At 44.8% G+C, this 24,415-nt stretch overlaps 2 protein-coding genes across 4 annotated transcripts in view; one reads left to right on the top strand and one right to left on the bottom strand.

The window, feature by feature from the left end:
- Nucleotides 1-9,740, bottom strand: part of NSL1 (NSL1 component of MIS12 kinetochore complex) — a 15,421-nt gene extending 5,681 nt beyond the window's left edge. The window contains exons 1-4 of the mRNA XM_038396329.2: nt 9,504-9,740; nt 7,901-7,985; nt 2,274-2,404; nt 660-714 (exon numbers count right to left, since the gene is read on the bottom strand). Of these exons, the coding sequence (XP_038252257.1) occupies nt 660-714; nt 2,274-2,404; nt 7,901-7,985; nt 9,504-9,740 (508 nt within the window). The remainder of the gene's footprint in view (nt 1-659; nt 715-2,273; nt 2,405-7,900; nt 7,986-9,503) is intronic.
- LOC119853356 (putative deoxyribonuclease TATDN3) lies at nt 9,724-24,415 on the top strand. Of its 3 annotated transcripts, none has more exons than XM_038396331.2 (10): nt 9,724-9,924; nt 12,331-12,363; nt 16,151-16,224; nt 17,110-17,194; nt 17,850-17,912; nt 20,248-20,357; nt 20,756-20,811; nt 22,112-22,224; nt 23,720-23,797; nt 24,187-24,415. In XM_038396331.2, exons 1-10 carry the CDS (start codon nt 9,865-9,867, stop codon nt 24,328-24,330), a joined length of 816 nt encoding a protein of 271 aa, XP_038252259.1. In that variant the 5' UTR covers nt 9,724-9,864; the 3' UTR covers nt 24,331-24,415. The 3 variants fall into 3 exon arrangements, with proteins under 3 accessions (XP_038252259.1, XP_038252258.1, XP_043367710.1); XM_038396330.2 differs by having other exon boundaries at nt 23,717-23,797; XM_043511775.1 differs by lacking the exon at nt 23,720-23,797 and having other exon boundaries at nt 9,800-9,924.

Here is a 24,415-nt window from a genome sequence, read left to right as displayed (position 1 = left end):
GTCTACAACAGTGGACAGAGGAAGATGCAAGAAACTCTGCCACGGTTATTAGATAATCTGACCCACAGAAAATATTTGCCAAATCCCCATCATTTGTTAGTGGCTGATTTTTGCTCAAAAGCACCGCTTGTAATAGCATGAAGGTTTAGGACAAGAGAACTAGATGTGTGCTAATAAAGCAATGTAGTAGTATGCTCAGCTACCACAAGCTTCTATGTCTGCACAGTTACATCCAGAATAGAAGTGTATTCAAATAACCAAGTTCTCACTTGTATAACTATTCCAATAGAATGAACTGGTTAAAAATCTTTGTCTGAAAGTCACACTTGAAAGAGAGCAATTTTATTGGTGTTTCTTTAAAAAAAATTGCATTTGGTGATTCCGCTAGGTCAGTGGATCTCAAAATTTTTTACTGGCGACCCCTTTCACACAGCAAGACTCTGAGTGCAACCCCCCTAATAAATTAAGCACACTTTTTAATACATTCAACACCACTATAAATGTTGGAGGCAAGCAGGGTTTGGGGTGGAGGTTGACAGCTCACAACCCCCCATGTAATAACCTCATGACCTTCTGAGGGGTCCCAACCCCCAGTTTGAGAACCCCTGTGCTAGGTAGTGTTATCTCTATACATTTGCATTGTCATGACAAACACTTACCTTGAGAAGGCTCAGATTTTATCTCTTGTTGCTTTACAACAGGCTGATAGAGCTTCTGCATAAACAAAAATAAATTTAGAATATTTTTCTCTCTGAAATATTTCCTTGGTTTAAAGTAGTGTCTTAATCTATGTCTTTCACAGTACCTAGCACAACAAGTTACTACTGTAATAAAAATGATTAGTGGGATTAGTGCTCTACATCCAATACTGAGAACTGCTAGAAACAGTGATCTAATTAGCTCTGTCAATCCATTTCTTATTTAAATGTACACAGTCACCATATTAAGCTTTATTTTGCCAAACTCTAAACTCAGTTGTTAGTGCAGAGGAAAGCAAGATTTTTAGCTGAAATCTAGATATATTGGGAGAAGCATTGCCATCTTCTACATGATTTAGGAAACAGAACTGCAGAGCAACTCTTAGAGAACCCTTCATGGAGCCTGGACAAACTTGGAACAGAGGGAACATTTATACAGAAAGCTATTAATATGGCCAATCAGTGTCGGTTTCCACTGTTCTAGCTTTGCACGTATTTGTGTATGAATAAGAACATTCTCCCTCAAAACTCAGGTTCTTCTGCTATTTGACCCTGCCATGAATCTTGTGATCTGACATCAAGCAGTTGTAGCAGAAATGAATGTAATAGTAGATTCAGCATTAGGATTTTACTTCAGGTTGAGTGATGAGCAAGGAAACAAACTTATTTCAATACCAACATCTTCAACAGTTAGTAAATGTTTTTAGTTTTTATAATACAAGGGAAAGGTGAATAACATTTATATTAAAGTCTGACCCATACAATATTTTCCCCACTACAAGTCACCTCTCAAAACTATGAGCAGACCAGGATAAGAGAGTCACTTCTTTGTGTCATTAGTCACTATTGGAACAAAATTCTTGTGGCTTACACACTTTGTTAACAAGTCTGGAAATACAGAAGGCAACAGTCCCAACTGAAGGAAGTATAAAACTTGCACTGCTCAAGCATTTTTAATGGATTGACTTGAAGAGCCTTAAAGGAGGCAGCATCCCTTTGGCAGATGTAGGAGATTGACACTTGTGCAGAGCAGGTGTAGCTGTTCTTCAGGAGGAGTGTTTTTTGGATAAAAGTGTAAGGAAGCCCTGGATCTCCATTGTTATGGGTTATTATATGAAGCCACTGCCTCGAGACACATATATTGAGACGGCGGTGGTAGTAGGAGTTGTGCTGCCCATGAGGACGCCTTACAGCCAAAGATGAGGAAAATATAAAAAACTATTGCTCAAAAGTGGTTGAAAGTGATGTATAGTGATGCCACATTTTAACAACTTCGTAATTTTTGCTGAAAAATTTAGATAGAACAGAATAATTTAATTAGGATTACTGATGGTCCTTTCAGATTTTGCAGTAACAAAAGTAAGAGGAGAGGTCTCTTTGGGGAAATTACTTTAGGACTACCGTAAATCATAATTAACATTAACTTTGTAACCTGAAAACATTAACTATTGCCAAAAAAACCCCAAAAAACTTAACAGTCTTGCTGCATATCTCAGCAAAGATTTAATAGTAGAGTACGATAAAGTCTTATTACTAAGACTTCATCTTTACAAAGTGCAAAATCGAGATACTTACCAACATTTCTTGCTCTGCTTTCATGGTTTTGATTACATGTACTAATATCTTTCTGGGACACTGCTTACGCTTCGTAGCTGTCTCTACTATAAGTTCATCAAACTGATCTTCGAGGATTTTGATGTCGGAACCTAAATTCACAAGAAAAACAAGGTGACACAGTACACACAGTTATTTTAAGTGTCTTTAAAAAAATACTAAAATTATTACAGGAAACTAAAGAAAAATAAAGCAAAATGTTGCTCAGTCCTTCCCCCTAACAGCAGGCATTGAAATTTCTCATGGCACTTAGTCTCCTTACTGTTATCCCCTGTTTCAGGGTAGCTGGCTCAATAGGTATTATTTGTACTGGAACAATGCTTAGAGAGCCCAATCAGGGATCAGGCCTCACTGCGCTAGGCACTGTACAAATGTAAAATGAAAAGATGAACTCTATCCCAAACTGCTTACAATCTAAGTAAATTTAGTTAGCTACAGAGGGTGGGGTCAGGTTTGTGTTTCATGTTTTTTGAAGAAGTTAGCATCCATCAGTCTAAATCACGTAAAGTGAACCTATATAAGGGATGCCCCATCCCCTCATAAATGTATACAATACAGCGAAGCCATGCTGGCAGTGTAAAGCTGCTAAAGGTACATGTGTTAAGTGCTCAGATTCCACACTGAATATAATATAGAAACTGATTCACAGACAGATATGACGTGGGACTGTCCAAACTTAACTGCTTTCTAGAACTCTAACACTGAAAGTCAGCTTAATATTATAACTGCATATAGACAAGATCTTACACATGATTATAATTTCCTGGATGCCTTGAATCCTTCTGAGAAGCTTCAGATTTATGAGAGCATTGGTTGTTGCTAAGAGATGGGCTACACATCTGGTAGTTTTATACTGTTATAACTATTTCGGTCAGGGGTGGGATTTTATTCCAAAGCAATTATAGCAAGGCAACCCCTAGTTATTCCCTTTTGTGAGTAAGATATACCAGTATAAGCTCCTTTATACCACTATAATTGCATCCACACTAGGGGGATTGTTCTGCTATAACTATACTAGTATAGTTAACGCAGCTCAACTTCTGTGAGTAGACAAGTCCTAAGAGGCTAGTTCTCATGAAAGAAAACAGCTCCCTTCAGCAAAGATAGCATACGTTGGAGCAACTAGCTATTAGAAGTGACTACTGATCCAAAGCCCATTAAACTCAATGGAAAAACTCCCACGGACTTCATTGAATCAGGATCTCAAGCTTGACAAGTATTTTGTCAGATCTACTAAACCCCATTACTTTGATATTTGTGGCAGCCCTTTCAAACATTTATTCAGCCTGAAGACACATGCTAGACTTCAGACAAATTTTGCACTCCTTGAGAATTATTACAAGGTGTGCTGTAAGTATACTGTGACTCAGAACAAAGGCTGGTTATTTTTAAGACAATGCTCTTCTTCCAGCAGTAATGGCAGCTATTCTTCACTACATTTTAAAAAAAATAATTACATTTTCTGAAGAGATGAAGGGTGGTAATCTTGACACTGAGCTATGCAATGAAATATATAAAAATTATATTTTACCTCTGTACTTATACAGACACCACACACTTATGAGTTGATCTTTCTGTAATACATAATTTTTTTTTTCTAAGAGCAAATTCTTAAAAGTATCAGACAAAATATGCAAGGCATTTTTCCTTTGGCTGTAAAGTAAGGAGAGAAGTATTATGTGAGTAGTGTTTGCAGTATTAGTGTCCAAAATAAGTTCTTAGCTTCTCAAATATTGCAATTGACAATTTTTAAAGCTAAATACTATTAGATTTGTCTGAGGTTTCAAACAAACTTTAACCAGCTGCCTATATTATTTAAAGTCATATCTTCTATCATTACAGACTATAAAAACTAGAGTTAGCCTAACCCCATTTCCTTCTGTTTTGTAACAGTTACATTCCTGTATTCTAGAATGCATGTGATCCAAAGGCTGAGTACATTTTAGATTTTAGTGTATTACAGAAAGATGGATATTCAGCACCCTCTACTGGTTAATCTGTGCGGCATCAGTGGATGTGGAAGAAATGTCAATAAGCAAAACAATAGAGTTGGGTGGGAAACTGTTTTCCCATCCCATGAAAATTTATGAGATTTCAAAACATTTCCTGTTCTGCACTGGGACAAAACCAAGTCCTTCCAAACATTTTCACAAAATAACCGACACCCCCCTCTCAGGAGAGTGCTCTGACTACCAGGCTGACGACTATTTGGGGTAGAGGAGGAAATTCCTCTTTCAATCTTTCCTGTTGGAACTGTTCTACTTTGGCTACATAAATCAGTTTGTCTTTGGTCCAATAAATATGTACTTATTTATACAAAGTGGAATAGCTCTAAATCCAACCCTGAAGTTTTGATTTGTTGAGAACAAACAACCAATGTTGTGCTCTAACTTTGTTTTCCCATCAAAATAAGTGGGTTATTTATACACACACACAAAATTCACAAGACTTATAAAATAAGAATTTTTGTAACAGATTTTGCACTACTGTAATGAAAATCAACAGTTTACATGTAAAAATAAATATTTCTCTTACAACTGTATTAACTGCAAACTTAAATGCTGACTTGAGCATTTCTGGCATGTTTCCACTGATATTCCAATAAGAAACTAGCACAGACATTAATTCAAAATGATCCAAAGTGGGTTACGGTGAATCTTCTCTACCTACTAGTAAGAATTTTCAGATTTCTTTTTTTTAAATTTAAACTTTTTTTGTTTGATTTTTTTTTTTAAAAGGGGAAAAAAGTCTTCCATAAAGAAAAATGTATTCCAATAAAAACTGATCCACATTACAATAGAAACAAAAATATCCTTCCATAAAGAAAGTTTCCAAGATGATGCAAACTTGAAAAATACTAGTTTTACAATGGTTTAAGTCAAGACTCTCTAAAACAGAATCCATTTCCTCAGATCCAAACTTTCAGCCAAGAGGAAGTGATTCTGGAACATAGCTTGCTGTTTCCTCAGCCTCGGCCATCAGTTGCAGCATTTATAGAGCTTGCTGACCAAGCAGCAGCTCAGGGAACTCTTCCTCCGCATTCAGGTCCATACCTGTGTTTTCAATTTCACTCAACCATGAAGTTGCATGTGAGGAAGAATACCTGACACTCAGTAACAGGTATATGCAACTGAACCATACTGACCCTGTTTTCTGTGAACACTAGAGGATACTAAGAATCCCCATTATTACAAATTAAAAGATATTAAAAGCAGTAACTGCATCTAATTGAGTGGACTAGGCCCTGAGGCCTCCTACTGGAGGCCTTGTGATCCTGCCACACCCCAACCCAGAAAAGGGCAGCAGAGAGGTCCTCCAAGCTGCCTAGAGTGGCTGTGTGGGAAGCAGCCACTCAGGGCCAAACAGGTCAGTATAAGAAGAACTGCAGAGCCAGAACAAGTTCAGTTCCTTGCTGGAGTTGTAGGAATGTGCATGGGTGGCTGACTGACAGAGCTATAGGACCTCGGATGAGGTAGTGCTGCCAGAAGTCAGGCAGAGTGAGAAGGAGCCCTTAGCTGATTGCGGGGACTCCATCAGAACAAGGTCCTGACGTAAGGGTGAAAACAGCACAGGGCTGTGGTGAAGTGGCTCAAGGAATCAGAGCAGCAGCATGACTTAGGTAGGGCAGGACTACACTACAGCCAGGATCGATGCTCTGAGATTGATCCACCGGTGGTCAATTTAGCGGGTCTAGTGAAGACCTGCCAAATTGACAGTAGATCCAATTGACCCCTGTACTCTACCCATGATGAGAAGAGTAAGGTAAGTCGATGGGAGAGTTGTGGTAACTTAAGGTACATTGACTCCAGCTATGTTATTCATGTAGCTGGAGTTGCGTAGCATAGGCTGATTTACCGCGGTAGTGTAGACATAGCCATAGATAAAGGGACACAGCAGATAGCTATCTACACGATCCCTGGGCTGGGACCTGGAGTAGTGGACAGGCCCGGTCCTCCCCCCACCCTCCCAACAGCCACTGGGGGAAGTGGCCTGGACAGCGAGGCACCCCAAAGGAGGGAACTGAACTATAGTGGCCCAGCTGGAGAGCTGTAGCCAGGAAGCCCCAAGAGGGTGAAGACACTGCCTCCAGGGAAGGAGCTCAGAGGCACTGCTCTTGTCCAGAGCAGGGACAAACTGAGAGACGTCAGAGGGCACTGAGAGAATCCCCTGTTGGACTTGTACCCCAAAAGGGGTTCATGTTGCTTTTATCTCACAGACAGAATATGTATGACTTGGTCGGAGGGCTGAGTCAGCAAAGACCCCACCACAAACGGAGAGAGTGTAGGCACATGCGCTCAGCCAGGGGGCGCTCACAAGAGGTGAGTGCAGCACAGTTACACTGAAAAATAAACATTTTTCCCATTCATCTATTCGTTACACCCACTTTTGTGTCTCGGGATATAATCAACGAGGCCAATCCCTGTGATGTAAACATACTTTTCTCACAAGAACTGGCTTGAGATACCACCAAAAAAACATCAATATAGTATAAGAAATTGCAGTAGTATTCCCTAACATCAATTTTGCTCCCCCAGGATGCACAAGGAATTTAGCTTGTCATTAATCTTTGGCTGGTGGTTTTTCGGGGGGGGGACTTTCATTACTTTGCATCCATTGGAAACTCTCAAACTTTGATACTAGTGACCCCCTTCACACAGCAAACCTCTAAGTGTGACCCCCTTATAAATTAACAATATTTTTTTGTATAATATTATAAATGCTGGAGGCAAAGCAGAGTTTGGGGTGGAGGCTGACAGCTTGCGACCCCCCCCCCATGTAATAACCTCATGACCCCCTGAGGGGTCCCAACCCTCAGTTTCAGAAACCTTGCTCTATTATATGTTAACTGTTACTGTATTTCTCTTACTGTCAGTCTGAGGGAGTTACAACATAGGCTAAGGTGCCATGATTTAAAAAAATTGCAAAGTAAAAAAAAATTGAGGATTTACTAGGAAGAACATTAGTTTCATTTTTTTGTTAAATCTGATTTCACATTAAAGCTTTAAAAATAACATCCCTTTCATTTGTCCTATTCAATTTAGATTCTAAAAATAAGAAGAAACAAGACTAAGTGAATGGGACTGTAACAAGTGATAATGTAAAATGAGGATTATTTTTTCAAACTAAATCTTATTTTGTAAATATTGCATTAGTCCTTTTGTTATGAACCCTTTTGCAGGATAATTACCCTGGACATTGGTTATATAAACTTCTTTACTTTGAAATGTGATTTACCTATTATTGATAAATCACCCATCATCTTGATAACTGAGTATCTAACAAAACTGAAGTGTTCCGAACAAACTGAGTTCTCTCCCCCACCTCATTTGTTTCCAGGTTGCAGGGATACAGAAATTTACATGTTCATGGATTATTTTTTCTCTTTTTATATAGGGAGGTTGTCTTAGGGGAAAGGTTTTATTGAAAAGGCATGTGTAACTCATTAATCTGAACACACAAGCTTGGGTTCAGTCTGATCTTTTCTCTCAGCATCACATATATTAGCAACAACAGGAGGAACAATTGCTTGATTAATATGCTAAGTGCTTAGACTAAAGTGAAGACATTATTAAAAACCAAACACACACCATTCTGAAGCTCAGCATCATCTGAAGTTTCCTGCCATTGGTGTCCATTAATGGTAATATTCTCTTGAACTGCTGTTTCAAAGTTCTGTAAAATTCAGATCAAAATGTTTGAAATATTATGCTTACTAGCCTAACAACGTAATATAACACAGCTAACAACTGAATTTAAAGAACTTGTTCAGCATTTTCATTCAGGCAAGGATTCTGTCCACCTTCCCTTGAGGGTTCCCCCCCCCCTTCTGTGACCCATGTGGTACCTCAACGCAAGTTTAAAACACATGAATGTGGTCTCTTTATTTAGGATGGTCATTTGTTCCACACATCCAGGAAGAGGGGACTGGCAAGAAAAAACTGAAAGAAAGTAGAAATATGAGATCATGCTGTAGCCCATCCCCCTGTCTGGCAAGAGTAGAAACTGCTGCAGAGTAAGGAGAAGCACTGGCCTCCTCTCCCAGACTTGGCACCAGGAGGAGTTAGTGAGGGTAAGGAGGGAAGCCATGCAGCTACCTTTTGTCTATAGGTTAGAAATTCTCAATTCTAAAGAGGATTACTTATCTTGTGGAGGTTGGGTACTGGGCCACTTCTTTGTGGTCTATGATGGTAGTTCTCAACCAGGGTCCATGACCTCCTGGTGGTCCATGAGCCCTTTCAGAAGGGCAGAGGGGCCCCCCACTGAAGCCAGGGTCACACCCCCCCCCACGGTGTTGAAGCTGGGAGCAGTGGGGGGCTGAAACTCGAGCTCCCCTCTCAACCCACCTTAAGTCAGAGCAGCAGGGAGCTGAAATCTCAAGCTCCACCCCCTCCTCTGCTGAGGCTGGGGGCAGCAAGGCTGAAGCCCTGAGCCCCTGGGCAGAGTGGAGGGGGCACAAGGGTGTTGCCCCCTCTCCCTCCAAAACTGTAGTTCCTTATCCAGAGTGGGGCAGTCCTCAGGCCAACTCGCCCCCACCTCCTCCTCTCCCTTAGCCCCCCTCAGGCCCCACCCTCTGGCCAGATCAGTGTTTTAGCCCTGAGAAAAGAAGACTGAAGGAGAACCTGATAAGTTTTCAAATACCTCAAGAGCTGTTCTAAAGAGGACTGAGAACAATTGTTCTCCAGGTCCACACAAGGCAGAGCAAAAAGGAATGGGCTTAATCTGCAGCAAGGAAGATTTAGGTTAAAGGGTAGGAAAAGCTTTTGAATGATAAGGGTAGTTAAACTCTGGAGCAGGCTTCCAAGGGAGGTTGTGGAATCCACTTCGTTGTCCAACATGTTCTGATAAGTCTCCCAACACCTGGCAGGGATGGTCTCGGCTAAGGTATGCCTGGCGCTGCCTCAGCCCAGGGGGCCGGACTGGGTGATCGCTGGAGGTCCCTTCCAGGGCTATAGGTCTATGAGTCTATGGCTGCTCTCACCCACTCCAGCCCCCCAGGCAGGAGGCGGCTCGCATAGAGGTGGACGTTTAAGGGCGGGGCCGTGGCCCGTGGCCCCTCGGGGGCATCTGCTCGCCTCGGGGCTTTGCCCCTGGGGGGGGCTCTAGTCTCTACGCCAGGGGGACGGGGCCCAGCCTCGCCCAGGCGAGCGGGCGCAGCGTGCGGCTCCCGTTCACCCCCGCGGCGACTCTTACCCACAGCGCGTCCCGCAGCGCCCGCTCCCGGCTCTCGGCCCCGAGCTCGCCGGGCTGCCCGTCCGCCAGCGCCCGCACGTAGGGGGCGCAGAGCCCCAGCACCTCGCCCACCCAGCGCTTCGAGCAGCAGCGGACGCGCGTTTCGCGGAGGGCCGGGGAAGGCGGCGGCGGCGGCGGCGGGTCCGGCCCCTTCGCCGCCGTCTCTAGCGCTCCTGGCCGGGCTGGGCTTGCCGCCATTTCCCGCTTTCCAAACCGCCGGAAGCGGAACCCGCCAGCCCGCCCTTCGTGGACCGGCGCCTCAGGTCACCTGTCCGGGCGGAAACCGGGCACCACTCAGCCGATCCGGCCTGGGGCGCTCGGGATGGGGGCTGCGGGGCCGCTGGATTGTCACTGCCACCTCGCGGCGCCGGACTTTGAGCGGGTGCGGAGCAGCCCGGGGGCGGCCATTGCTCACCCCCCTCGGGACCCTGCCCCTTGGTCACCCCCCTCCCGCCCTACGTCACCCCCCTGGGGACCCTGCCCCTTGGTCACCCCCCTCCCGCCCCTAAGACACCCCCCTCGGGACCCTGCCCCTTGGTCACCCCCTCCCCCCAGGTCACCCCCCTCCCGCCCCTACGTCACCCCCCTCGGGACCTGCCCCTTGGTCACCCCCCTCCCGCCCCTAAGACACCCCCCTCGGGACCCTGCCCCTTGGTCACCCCCCTCCCGCCCCTACGTCACCCCCCTGGGGACCCTGCCCCTTGGTCACCCCCTCCCCCCAGGTCACCCCCCTCCCGCCCCTACGTCACCCCCCTGGGGACCCTGCCCCTTGGTCACCCCCTCCCCCCCAGGTCACCCCCCTGGGGACCCTGCCCCTTGGTCACCCCCTCCCCCCCCGGTCACCCCCCTCCCGCCCCTACGTCACCCCCCTCGGGACCTGCCCCTTGGTCACCCCCTCTGTGCCCCACTCGACCCTGCCCCTTGGTCACCTCCCACCCCACTCCACCAGCACCTCCCCACCCCACGTCACCCCCCTCGGGACCCTGCCCCTTGGTCACCCCCCTCCCGCCCCTAAGTCACCCCCCTGGGAACTCTGCCCCTTGGTCACCCCCCCTTCCCCCCAGGTCACCCCCCTCCCGCTCCTACATCACCCCCCCTGGGGACCCTGCCCCTTGGTCACCCCCTCCCCCCCAGGTCACCCCCGTCCCGCTCCTACGTCACCCCCCCTGGGGACCCTGCCCCTTGGTCACCCCCTCTCCCCCAGTCACCCCCCTCCCGCTCCTACGTCACCCCCCTGGGGACCCTGCTCCTTGGTCACCCCCTCCCCCCCGGTCACCCCCCTCCCGCTCCTACGTCACCCCCCTGGGGACCCTGCTCCTTGGTCACCCCCTCCCCCCCGGTCACCCCCCTCCCGCTCCTACGTCACCCCCCTGGGGACCCTGCCCCTTGGTCACCCCCCTCCCGCCCCTAAGACACCACCCTCGGGACCTGCCCCTTGGTCACCCCCGCTGTGCCCCACTCGACCCTGCCCCTTGGTCATCTGCCACCTCACTCCACCAGCACCTCCCCACCCCTACGTCACCCCCCTCGGGACCCTGCCCCTTGGTCACCCCCCTCCCACCCCTAAATCACCCCCCTGGGGCCCCTGCCCCTTGGTCACCCCCCTCCCGCTCCTAGGTCACCGCCCTCGGGACCTGCCCCTTGGTCACCCCCCTCCCGCTCCTAGGTCACCGCCCTCGGGACCCTGCCCCTTGGTCACCCCCCTTCCGCCCCTACGGCACCCCCCTCGGGACCCTGCCCCTTGGTCACCTCCCTCCCCCCCAGGTCACCCCCCTCGGGACCCTGCCCCTTGGTCACCCCCCTCCATGCCCCACTCGACCCTGCCCCTTGGTCACCCCCCACCCCACTCCACCAGCACCTCCCCACCCCTAAGTCACCCCCCTCGGGACCCTGCCCCTTGGTTACCCCCTTCCTGCTCCTAGGTCACCCCTCTGGGGACCCTGCCCCTTAGTCACCCCCCTCCATGCTCCACTGGACCCTGCCCCTTGGTCACCCCCCTCCCGCCCTACGTCACCCCTCTCGGGACCCTGCCCCTTGGTCACTCCCCTCCGTGCCCCATCGTGATCCTGCCCCTTGGTCACCCCCCTCCCCACTCCACCAGCACCCCCCTTCCGCCCCTAGGTCACCCGCCTCCGTGCTCCACTGGACTCTGCCCTTTGGTCACCACCCTCCTGTCTACGTCACCCCCATTGGGACCCTGCCACTTGGTCACCCCCCTCCGTGCCCCATTGGGACCCTGCCTCTTGGTCACCCCCCTCCCCACTCCACCAGCAGCCCCCCCACCCCATCGGGACCCTCCCTCCCGCCACTTGGCACCTTCCCTTTGTACCCTATTGGGACCCTGCCCAATCAGCCCCCCTGTCCTGCCCCTTGATCACCCCCTGCCCCACTGGGACCCCCTTGATCACCCCTCCCCACCCCATCAGGTTCTAATCCCCCCAGCCTATCTACACTCTTAACCCCCCCATTTGGATTTCACCCCCTCCTGCTCCTTGCTCACCCCTTCCACCTTGCTCCCCATCCCCAGTGCTTTGCATCAGGGGCTCTTGTTTTGAGGTGTGAGGGGCTGCTCAGGGATTGCTGGGGCTGCTTTTCCTCCAAGTGGAAGGTTTGCATCTCATAGATGGGTGTTTTCCAGCCCTGTGGTATCATCCATGACTTTTCCACCGTAGCCCTTCAGCTCTCGCTCTATTTACAGAGCCCTTAAAAGAGTAGACACTTGTCATTTTAAAAAATTTGTTGCCCCCTCTGATTCAGGTTTCCAATGAAACATTATAATCTCTTTCAGGATATTGAGGACATATTGGAAGAAGCAAAGAAGGTGGGTAACTATACTGGCATTTTTCCATAGTTGCAAAGTGTTTGCTATTTACTAAACATGGGTCTTGCTCCTGTCAACACTTACACACATGCTTAAGTTTAGGCATATGAGTGGCCTCATTGAGGTCAATAAGGCTACTCACATTTTTAGAGTTATGCATGAGCTTGTGTGTTTGCAGGATCTGGGCCTTATACCAACATTGCACATTTCCTGTTAGCTGAGCACAAAATTTTATACTTTAAAATACGGGATGGCTAGCAACACAACATTTAGTTAAAGGTGGAATTTATAGGAAGCCTAATGAAGTCTGAATATTCAGCACTTCCAGACTATACCAGGGGTTCTCAAACTGGGGGTTGGGACCCCTCAGGGGGTCACGAGATTATTACATGGGGGGTGCGGCACGAGCTGTCAGCCTCCACCCCAAACCCTGCTTTGCATCCAGCATTTATAATGGTGTTAAATATATAAAAAAGTATTTTTAATTTATAAGGGGGGGTCACACTCAGAGGCTTGCTATTTGAAAGGCGTCACCAGTACAAAAGTTTGAGAACCACTGCTCTATAAAAACATGAAGTAATCTTCACAGTATTCATTATTATTCCCATTGTATAGATGGAGGAAACTGAGGTAGAGAAGTAAAGTGAGGGATTCAGCTTCACACTAGGAGTCCATGTCAGAGCTGAGATTAGAATTTGGGAGATCTTGATTTACAGACCTGTGCTTACATCACAGATCTCAAGTCATCTGTGACAGTGACCGCATTCTCCACCAAAACTGTGACAGATTTAAGTTACCAATCTGCCTGGGGTGTCAGGTGATCAGGCTGAGGCCACAGGATTTTTAGGGAGGAGATGACGGAGCACACGACGTAACTGCGTTTTAAAGCTTTATTGATAAAATAACAGCGGAGAGTGCTGGGGAGCGGGAGGAGCGTTCCCCATGTCACTCAGAGGAAGGAAGAAAGTGTTAGTGCCCCAAGCCCTAACCCACTTTAATACTCACACCCGCACTACCCGAGGCTGGCCAGGCCTGGGTGTAACGTAAGAAGAAGAGGGGGAGGGGTGGACGGGAGTTCTGTCCTGTGTGCACAGGTTGTCCAGAGTCCGCTGTGATCTCCAATTTGCTTTAGCTCTCGGGAGGGTTTTAAACCTTAGGGTCCTTTGGGGGCGTCTCGGTCAGGGACTTCTATTTCTGGTGCTTTTTGTGCCAGTTCAAACCGGCTTTTTGTGGTCTTCTCCGCTTTCCCAAAACACAGTGGCTCCAGGGACGCAAAGCTCTGCTCCCTCCCTTGTCGTCTCACCAGTGTTTTCCATTTCTGCAGCTTTGGTTCAGTGTATTTTTTCTTTTTTTATGGCTGGCTGTAGCTGAGTAAAATAATTTTTTGTCTACACTGTGACCTTGGACTGGGGCCAGCATCTTATTGTTGGATTAAGCTTGCTAGCTGCAGTGTTAAGTTAACCCATTTTTTGCCCTCTTTTTTTTTTCCCCTTTAACCTTTTGCAGCCTGCAAAAGAATTTTCCACTCCCCAGTCACACCTTTAGCCCTTCCCAAATTGCCCTGCAATGCTTGCAAAAGCATTAGCAATATACAATGCATATACAATGCCAATCTGCCTCCCTCGGGGGAACCCTGGAGTGTGACAACTGTGTTTATTTCATCTGACAAGAAGGACAAACTAGACAACAGCCTGGCTTAGGGACTATTAGTAATAAAGTAAAAGCCTCCACTGGCTGTGCTTTGTCCAAGAACGTTAGTGACTTGGGGACTGATCCTGCAAACTGCTGTGCACAGCCAGGCCACTGCACCCCCATAGAGCCCCACTGACTTCTCTACCATTCTTTGTGGGCCAACTCATGCCTGAATGGAGCCCTGTAATTGCATGTCTTTACCTCAAGGTTTCCCCCTCATGCCTGGATGATGGGTGGCAGGGATCTTCATTTCTAGCCCCCCAGTGATCACTTTCTTAGCCCCACCAGGGCCTGTCTGGCTGGGTCCTCTCCAGAACACTGAAAAATTCAATCCCCTTTTGGGGTAACAAGAAGTCCAACTAAGTCCAAATACATATTTACACTAATAATTCTTTGTACTTCTTAGGCTACACTGAAGTTCTCTGCCTTTTTGCCCCTATTTCTGGGCCCTACAGAGTTTCTCCTATGTTACATCTCCTTAGCAGGCTTTCCCCCCCACTGCCTTGCCTAGCTAGATACTCTGGCAACACCAGCACATCTCAGGAATCTCCCTGCTCTTTACAGGCCCTATCCAAGGGCCTCCTCTCACCCTCACGGGAGCCTGACCTACTTCCTGTAGGTCTTTTTCAGCTTGATTTCGCTAGAACGGAAACCCCTCTTCCTCCTCTCCAGACTGAGTTCCCAGATCTGTTTAAGGAGTCCTCTCTCTGATTCCCCTCCTTCCTTGCAGCTGGGGTTAGTCATAATTAAGTCTCCATCACACTTAGCTTGAGGATAGTTGTCTGGTTAGAGGCAAAGCTGAGCCCAACTTGCCTTAAAGGACCACCCAGTTTGTACCTGGCCCCAGTGAAGTTAACCGACTCTGGGCAGGTGCAGTGGTTTCTCTATGTGGAGTAGCTTGCAGGATCAAGCTCTAGTCTTTTGCAGACAAATAGTTGGGGTTATATTTTGAGAAAGACAAACCTTGTTGAATGCATTATGTTTTTCTGAAGCCATGACTTTGTATGTAGCATGTGGTTCTTACAGGAACTCTTTATGGTTAAGATGCTTTTGCTACCATTATATGGACAGGAAAATCAGCTGTCATTTCTGTTTCTTCATGGATCCTATAGAAAAATCCTTATTAGGAGGGCAGGGTTTCTAATTCACCTATTTTTTCTTATTTCATTGTCTTACTTATTAGTCAAAATTGAGTGTGTTTCATGTAATAATGGTTTTCTAATATCATTCATACAAATGTTGGTACAGGTTGCTTTAGTGCCAGTGTAGTAAACTGAAATCCTTTATCATAGAAGAGTTATAGTAGGAGCAGCAACCGTGCAAACTTCCCTGTGGTATGATGCTGGCATTTCTCATCCTGACTTTGGAGTTGCCAATTCTAGGAGCAATAGGGTACTTCAGTTTCCATGGCTATTCAGTCCTTGGTGCTGAGATTGCCATAAGGCTGTCACTAAGTAATAAATGTGTTGGTTTACCATTTGGCTATTACCTAGACCACCATGAAAGCCATCAGATAGAATAAACTTTCACTTACTACTGATCTAGCTCTTATTGACATTAACTGGAGTCTTTTCATTGACTTTACGGGCATGCTTTTGCTTCCATCTAGCTATATTTGAGATAGTGGTCTCAAGTTGAAATGTTATATAGTCCATTACCAAAACCCTGAGATGTCATGTTCCCCCCGTTTAACTTACATTAGATGTGCCAAAAAGCACAGGGCTCATTAATTTGTTTTGGACTCTTGAATACCTAACCTACCCTATTCTTTAAAAATACCCTGTTGTCTTTAAAAAATTCTGAATTCATGGACATTTTTGAAAACTATTCTGATGATTGTTTTCAGTACTTGTACAGTAGGTGGCACAGGGCTGATTTCTAGGAACACATGGAATTTAAACCTTCTCTCTCAAATCCCACCCCAGCACTAAGCTTTCTTGAGAAGGGTTCATTTTACATGAAATATCCCCACCTAATTTTTATCAATTAAATGCAGACTATGAGAGAGCCTGGAAGTTCTGTCAAGTGAGGAAGTTAACCTAGGATTTCCATTTGCTCCTCTATGCTACAGCGATTTTATTTCCTATTGTTTCAGGCTAAAGTTTTGGCCCTTGTGGCAGTTGCTGAACACTCAGGAGAATTTGAAAAAATTATCCAGCTTTCAGAAAGGTATTGTTTATTCCAACGACTTTGTCATCTTTGCATGTGATTAAAACAATAGTTATTTTTAAATGACTGCAGAGCAGTTAGATAAGGTCGGTGCTGTGGGATTCAAAACATCAAGGAAAGCATGTTCTATGGAAAGGGAGAAAAAGAAAACACAGTTTGCAACTGTACATGAGCAGTACCCATAGGACAGAGCAGGATTAAGGGCTGTTCATGGGATGTAGCAAGGCCTTATTTAGACTGCAAGTTCCTTGGGGCAGGGACTATCTTCTGCTTCTGTGTTTGAACTGTGCCTAACACAATGGGGTGCAGGTCTGTGACTGAAGCTCCTATATGCTTTTCTGTAGTTCCTTTCAACTGAGGATCTCAAAGTTTTTTATAAACTTTAATTAAACTTCACAACATCCTTGTGAAGGAGCTATTTTCCCACATTTTACAGAGGGGGGGAAATTGACACACACAGATGTTGAGGCTAAAATTTTCAGAGAGAATACTGATTTCAGTTGCTTCAATTTCTTCGTCAAACACTCATGGTCTGATTTTCATAGGTGCTCAGCACCCAAACCTTAGAAAATCGGGCACTATATGTGTCAAATTGGACATCCAAAAATCAGAGAGGACTTTTGAAAGCCTGGCTGTGACCTGCTCAGTGTCAGAGAGCAAGTCCAGTCAGAGGCAAAAACAGAACCCAGGTACTCTGACTTTCATTCTCTGGCACGAGGCATAAGATGTGCTGCTGCTCAAGTGGATTGCTGGTTATTGGAATGACAAGGAATGTACTGTAGCCTTAATTGATTAGTTAATAATTTTTTCTCTAGTTCTTTACAATAGTCATGATGTAGCATGCTTTGTGATCTTTCCCACTGTTAATGTATTTCTCATTTCTAGGTACCCAGGGTTTGTCTTCCCATGTCTGGGAGTTCATCCAGTTCAAGGTATTCCCCCAGAGGAACAATGCAGTGTTACTTTAAAGGTATAAATAAACTCTTAATTGCCACATGTCCAGATTGGGCCGAGCAGCAGGCATTCAGAATTGACTCATTTAACATTTAAAATAAATCCAACCTAAACTGTACATGTTGCTATAATACAGAAAACACTGTGGAGCAAATCCCGAGGTCCTTAGTCGTCTTTGATTCTGTTATTACTCAAGCAAAATGCTACTGAAGTCATTTGGCTCTCTGTTTTGCAGAGGGTTCCAGTGGAGTGGATGATCCGCTTACAATCAACATAATGAACATGCACATTTAGCTGTCCCTCCACTTCCATGGGGGATGGAAGACTAAAGAGAGATGTATACATCTGTGTCCATGCCCTGACCATATTTGGTGACTGTTTGCACTCAGACTAACAGCTGGCATGTTCAGGATATTAATAGATCTTGTCTTGAAGAGATAATTACATGTTCCAGTCATCTAAAAAATAAAGTTTAAGGCACAGTGGCCTTGCAGGATCTTAAAACCTGACAGCCTGTTCCTTCCCCCACCAACCTACTGTAGGAGCACGTTTCAAGGTACACAGCCAACAGATTACGTGGTTCTGTATCACAGTGGAACTGAATTCATCCTTCTCTTGCTTTGCAAGGATAGAGGGTTGTTTCTTTAATTTCTTTGTTTTTCTTCTTGCAGGACCTGGATGCTGCATTGCCACTTATAGAACTCTATAAAGATAGATTGTTGGCAGTTGGAGAGGTAAGTAGAAGTTCTGTGGTTTGTTTAAATCCTCTTTTTTTGCCAGCATAGGTCCTCTGAGTTACAAGCACTTAGCACATCATCAGTTCTATATAAACAAAAAGTAATTCTAATAATCTGAGCAGCTCTGGAGAACCTGACCCATCATTCCAGCATTGAAAATGTTTTCCTTCATATACTTCCCTGATGCAGCTCCCCGCTCCCCCACCTCCCAGCTTCTATTTACTCTGCAGTGCTAATTTTTCATCTGAACGGGAAATTTTTTTGTCTACCTCTGAATCTGCTATTAATGCCCTTCAAATAAATAAATTGGCAAAGGGAATTACCATTCACACAGCAGTAAGGGAACAGCTTGAAAAAAATAGAAGAAAATACAGTAATAGCATTTTTTATCATCGTTCTCCCCTGCCCCCAGTCTTTCCTGTTCCCCCCCCCTTTTTCTCTCAAGATTTTTCAATTGTACTTCTCATTTTTAGAGTTTCCTGACCCATTCTGCTCCTTGCAGCTGCCCTTTCCTACTAAGAATAACTCAAGATTTTGATTTCAACCAATAGGAAAGTGCCAATGGAACTTGACAGTAAAATTTGACTGAAAAGGAGGAGGTTTTAAAAGCTATTAGCTACTTTTTATTTTATATTTAGTTAATAGTGTGGACTTGGTATGAAATATCTTAAATATACATACTACCTTTCACTTGCAGCCCTGCCAACTTGTGTGGTAATCTTGAGAGCAAAGTGTTATCAAGGTGGGTCAGTTCTTGAATGGGAAATCTCCACTGACCATTTAGGGACTATGGAAAGCAGTGTCCGTGGTTCAGTTACTGATATCTTACCTGTGACTCAGTACTGAACTGAGGTATGGTGCAGGGACACTGCTGCTGAAGGTGCTGTTTTTAGGATGAGATATGAAACCAAGGTCCTGACGAACTTGGTTCATTAAAGATCCCATTGCACATTTCATCAGATTACAGGTGTCCACCTCAGTATCCTGGCCAAATTCCCACTGAGGTACTTACATTCTGCTTTCCTAATTTGCCTCAACAGTTTTGTTTGGCTGGGATTCTCCTCTACTTCCTGTCCTAAACTGTGGTGTGGTTTTATATGCTGTTGTGGTTTGAGGCTTGCTTAATTTATGTTAGTAAAGCTGTTATTACTTCCTCTCAGTGAATTCCACAGTGCTTCAAAAATCATATATGTAGGAATGTATTGAAATAAAACTAAAAGTGTCAATTTATTGACTATCAAAACACAGTGTAATAGGTAGGGAATTCATAGTGTTCACTTGAATCGCCACTGAAATTCAGGGTGGAATGCAGCAGAGCAATATTAGAGCACAGGTAATGCTACATGACAATTTATTACAGGACATGAAGGAGAATAGCTGTACAGTGGCTTGTGTGACAGGTGATTGGTCATATCTGAGCCTGCAGGAATTCGGCTCAGACACATGGTCATATCTCAAAACCACCACAACAAATGACAATCTTGCCTGCAGTCTTAGCAGAGAGAATTAAATAAGTATGAAGGATCCTCTTATACCTGGATGACCTTTGGTTTACCCTCTGACACTGTGCAGGGTTGAGTCACACTGACATGTCAGGTTTCAGAGTAGCAGCCGTGTTAGTCTGTATTCGCAAAAGAAAAGGAGTACTTGTGGCACCTTAGAGACTAACAAATTTATTTGAGCATAAGCTTTTGTGAGCTACAGCTCACTTCATCGGATGCATTTGAGCTGTAGCTCACAAAAGCTTATGCTCAAATAAATTTGTTAGTCTCTAAGGTGCCACAAGTACTCCTTTTCTTTTTACTGACATGTCAGTATAGGTAAATTTGTCATGCTGCACCTGTTCTGTAGATAAGTCAAGGACTTTGGCTGGTACAGCTGTGAACCTTTCACAAACTTAAAAATCAACTGCAAATATTTAATTCCAATACTATACAGCTGGCTGACTTCACTAGAAATGGGCTTGAGCTACAGGTTCAGATCTGAATCTGAACATCCCCTGGACTTCAGAGGACTCTGGGTATGGGGCTTTAGTTTGGAAATCATTGTTAAACAATGGTTATAGCTCCACAAAAATCATATATAGGTTAAAATGTTGAATAAAGTTCTTGGGTTTCTTAAACACTTTTAGAGTTGAAAATAAATTGAATATTGAAGCTAAGCTGATAACAGACCATTTGCTATAGAGCTCATTTTAATGGCAATCCCTCCCAAATGTATACATTTAAAATTGACTGGCAGGATTGAAAAACAGTTTCTTTACTGAACTGCAGACCAGTATGTAAAGGAATCAGGTTGGTGAAACTTTCTTATGTCTCCTCTTGTGCTGTAGGTTGGACTAGATTTCACTCCCAGATTTGCCAGCACAGATGAACAGAAGCAAGAACAAAGACAAGTCTTGACCAAACAGATTCAATTAGCGAAAAGACTGGATTTGCCTTTGTAGGTCTTGTTTATATTGACAGGTTATTGTGTTTCAGAGGAGACCTAAAATCAAATTCCTCCATATCTGTAGTTATTAAAGAGCCCACAGCACTTAGAAAAGTAAGGTATTGACTTTATTGTCTTGGCCAAATTACAACATGGTAGTTACATTCTGCCTACTTGGAATACTCCCTGTAGTTTCAATTGCATATAGTAGTCTTCTTCTCTTCTTGTCCGAGACTATTGCTACTGTATTTTCATGATGGCTGAAGTGATTTCTTTATATAAGTTTGTAAAGTTCTTAGGGAATCTTTCTTGGTGAATGGTGCTAAAAAAATTGCTGTCAAATCAGTTAATCTTATTTTAAAAAATACTCTGCTTAATTTCCTCATACTAGCTTTTCTTTTCTTCACTAGAAACGTCCATTCTCGTTCAGCTGGAAGACCAACCATTAACCTCCTAAAAGAACAAGGTACTTTTTTGGATCACTTCATGCTATTAAAAACTCAGGTTTTTTTCAGCAGCCTTTCTTTGGTTTTACCATATCTCCTTATCATGCATGTCAGTTTGCGTACACAAAGCCGGATGGGCACAGTTATGGAGGTCCTTCTCAAAGTACTGTAATTTTGATTTATGGGATTTACTGGTTTCAGAGTAGCAGCCGTGTTAGTCTGTATTTGCAAAAAGAAAAGGAGTACTTGTGGCACCTTAGAGACTAACAAATTTATTAGAGCATAAGCTTTCGTGAGCTACAGCCGATGAAGTGAGCTGTAGCTCACGAAAGCTTATGCTCTAATAAATTTGTTAGTCTCTAAGGTGCCACAAGTACTCCTTTTCTTTATGGGATTTACTGTTTGTTTGAAGAACTGTTCAGATTGCCTTAGCAACTAGCAGTTTGTCAGTTCAAATACACCTTCTGACAGATCCATATCCATGCTCAGCGTCTTCTCAGAACATCAAATTCTCCAGGTTGACATTGAAATTCTACTTTATTTTTAAAACATGGAAATTTTAAATACATCTCAACTAGTGTTACAGGCAGTTAACTGATACGATACTTCTACAGCTTAAGTCTTGGAGCTCATGAAGTGGAATCATGGCATTATTAAAACAGATTGATACAAAAATTAAGGCTCTGGTATCTCTTGTGTTTTGAACTAAGATCAAGTGTTGTATCAGTTTAATATCAGATACTCACACTCCTAGGGGATGGTATCCTGCACTGGGAGGGGAATGGACTAGTGTGATTTAATCATCTCCATTATTGCTCTATTTGCGTTACTTAATGGGGGGAAACCTGTGAAAATAAGAAAGGAAGGAAAGTGAATGTAATTTCTGTTTGCCTCTATTATGTTAGAATGATGATGTCCGCTCCTGACAGAAACACCTTGGTCCAACTGTGCTTTCCTCAGACTGCAATGCTTTCAAGAGAAAGAGATTAGAATTGTTCCCATGGTGCTATCTCCCTCCCTCCCCAGGCTGTCTCTGCTTGCAATCCCAATCATATCTCCCAACATGGCTCCTCTTGTAACTGGCTCTTCTCCACATCCCGCCCCTCCACCTGACCTATTCTATAAACTGTCTGATACCATAAGCACCAACTGTGCTGGCATCACAATTGTGGTGGCATCACAGGAGCAGTTCTGACTCTGCTCCTCTCCAGAGCACTGTAATCCTACAGTACAGTGAGACAATGGGTTCTAGAACTAGGAGGTGACATCATAGTCCTACCATGAATATAGTTACATCCTAATTGGTTTGGCTCTCTGTAGGCGCTGAAAGGGTGTTGCTCCATGCATTTGACGGGAGGCCATCTGTGGCGATGGAAGGAGTGAAGGCTGGATATTTCTTCTCTATTCCTCCTTCCATTATAAGAAGTGAACAGGTAAAGTTTGAAGGAGCTAGTCCTATCCCAGTATTTAGGAATTGCAGCCTGTAACCCTCAGTTTATCATAAAGAAAATATTACTTTCTGTTATGCTGATTTTTTGTTTTGTTTAAAAAAAACCCTATAACAGGAGTCGGCAACCTGTGGCACGCGTGCCAAAGGCGGCATGCGAGCTGATTTTAGTGGCACTCTGCTGCCAGCAAGGGTCCCAGCCGCCGGCCCCGCTCAGCCCGTTGCCAGCCTGGATGGACAGAATCCCAGGCTGGCAGTGAGCTAAGCGGGGCCAGGCGGCCGGAACCTCAGACTGGCAGTGGGCTGAGAGGCTCAACGCGCTGCCGCTCTTGGGTTCTGTCTGCCACCCGCGCTGCCCGACTGGGGTTCTGTCCGCCGGCCCCTGCCAGCCGGGGTCCCGGCCGCCGGCATTGCTCAGCCTGCTGCCAGCCCAGGATTCCGTCGGGGGGGCCCTGTAAATGTAAAATTTATTACTGGCACGCGAAACCTTAAATTAATGAAGACTTGGCACGCCACTTCTCAAAGGTTGCCGACTACTGCCCTATAATATGTAGTTTCACCCATGTTAACTTCTGGTGACCTTTTCTTTGGAAAGCTCTAGTGCTCCCTTGCTGTGGAGTAGGGACTCAGAATTTGGCAGGGGGAGACTTGCGTGCCAGGAATGAGCCTTATGCTGTTCCTGTGAAAATCCACCCTAATTTGGCCAAGTTATATGTCCATGACGAACTGCAGTTTGCACATGCTCAGCAGAGACTTTAGATTTTATTCTTCAGAGATCCCATCCACACTGGGCACACTCAAGCCCCAGCCAAGCAGGACTTTCCCTGCATAGCTGGAGGCTGTGCTGGGTTTGGTCACCTGAAATGAGAGCAGGGAGCCTGTCTCTCCTGTGCTCTAGTAACCCCTTACTGGGCCCAGGCAGTTGGAGGAGGAAGCAGCTGCCTGATTTGAATGCAGAAGGGACAAGAGCCAGACTAGGATGCGGGAATAGATTGGGACAAGAACCCTGGGGATGGGAGGTGGGACAAGATTGAGGGAGAAAAAAATAACATGCAAGCATGTAATTAAATATTGTATTGTAAGACATCTGCACAAGAGGATGAATTAGGGTTGCACAGGCAACTTTGATTCTGGTATCTGAGCTTTTGGGTGCTTTACTTTGCAACCCTAATGTAGGTTTTTTTTTTTTTTTTAAATGTGCAATAATATTACTTGATTTAATAGATAATAATGGGTGGAGTGCTTCAGTAAGGGTGGCATTGTGTATTTTATGGAGACTTTATTATAAAGTAGTTCATATATTCTTGACCATTTTTATTACTTCCTAATTGTGCAATTAGCAAAAATATATTTACAAGGTCCCCACGTGTATTACTGCCATGCCATTAACATGAAACATACTCCCTCTCTCTCTCTCTCTGCTTTTTTTCCTAGTTTGAGTGAATGAGCCATTTAATAGCTTTCTTGTTTCCTTTAAGAAGCAGAAGCTTGTGAAACAGTTGCCCTTAGAATGTATGTGCTTAGAAACCGACTCTCCTGCACTAGGTCCTGAAAAACAGGTAAATTGTTGGTTTTTTTAGATCTGCATTTCCAAAAACTGTAGCTTACTGAGGACAGTAACAGAGAGCAAAAATTAAATAGGCAGAGACAAGGAAGGAAAGACATCGTCAAATGAAATTGGAAAAAAGATAGCAGGTTGATAAGGCAGTGTGATACAAGGAGCCAGTTCCAAAATGCAGGGACTACACAGGAGAAGACTCTTGCCAATTGCAGGAATAGATTGAGAGGAGACTGGTGGAGGATGAACAAATATAACAGAGAAATTACATTTAAGGCCTTAACAATGGTATATTTGAAATTGTTTGCAACAACTGGTTCTGAAGACAAATTTAATCTGACACTGTCATTGCAGATTCTTTAATTTATTCTCTGTTTTTGTACATTGCAGGTGAGAAATGAACCAAAGAATATTCTCATTGCTGCAGAGTATATTGCCAAAATGAAAGGAATCCCAGTGGAAGAAGTTATACAAGTGACGACACAGAATGCACTGAAAGCGTTTCCCAAACTTCAGAAATGTCTCTTGAAATAGACCAAGAAATATTTAAAATTTGCAATTACATTATGTCCCAACAGCTAACATGTGCAATAAAAAAAAATCTGTCTGTCCTGCATAA

The sequence above is a fragment of the Dermochelys coriacea genome, chromosome 3 (genome assembly GCF_009764565.3).
Source record: "Dermochelys coriacea isolate rDerCor1 chromosome 3, rDerCor1.pri.v4, whole genome shotgun sequence".
Lineage (NCBI taxonomy): Eukaryota > Metazoa > Chordata > Testudines > Dermochelyidae > Dermochelys > Dermochelys coriacea.
This window is presented reverse-complemented; position numbering and strand designations above follow the sequence as displayed.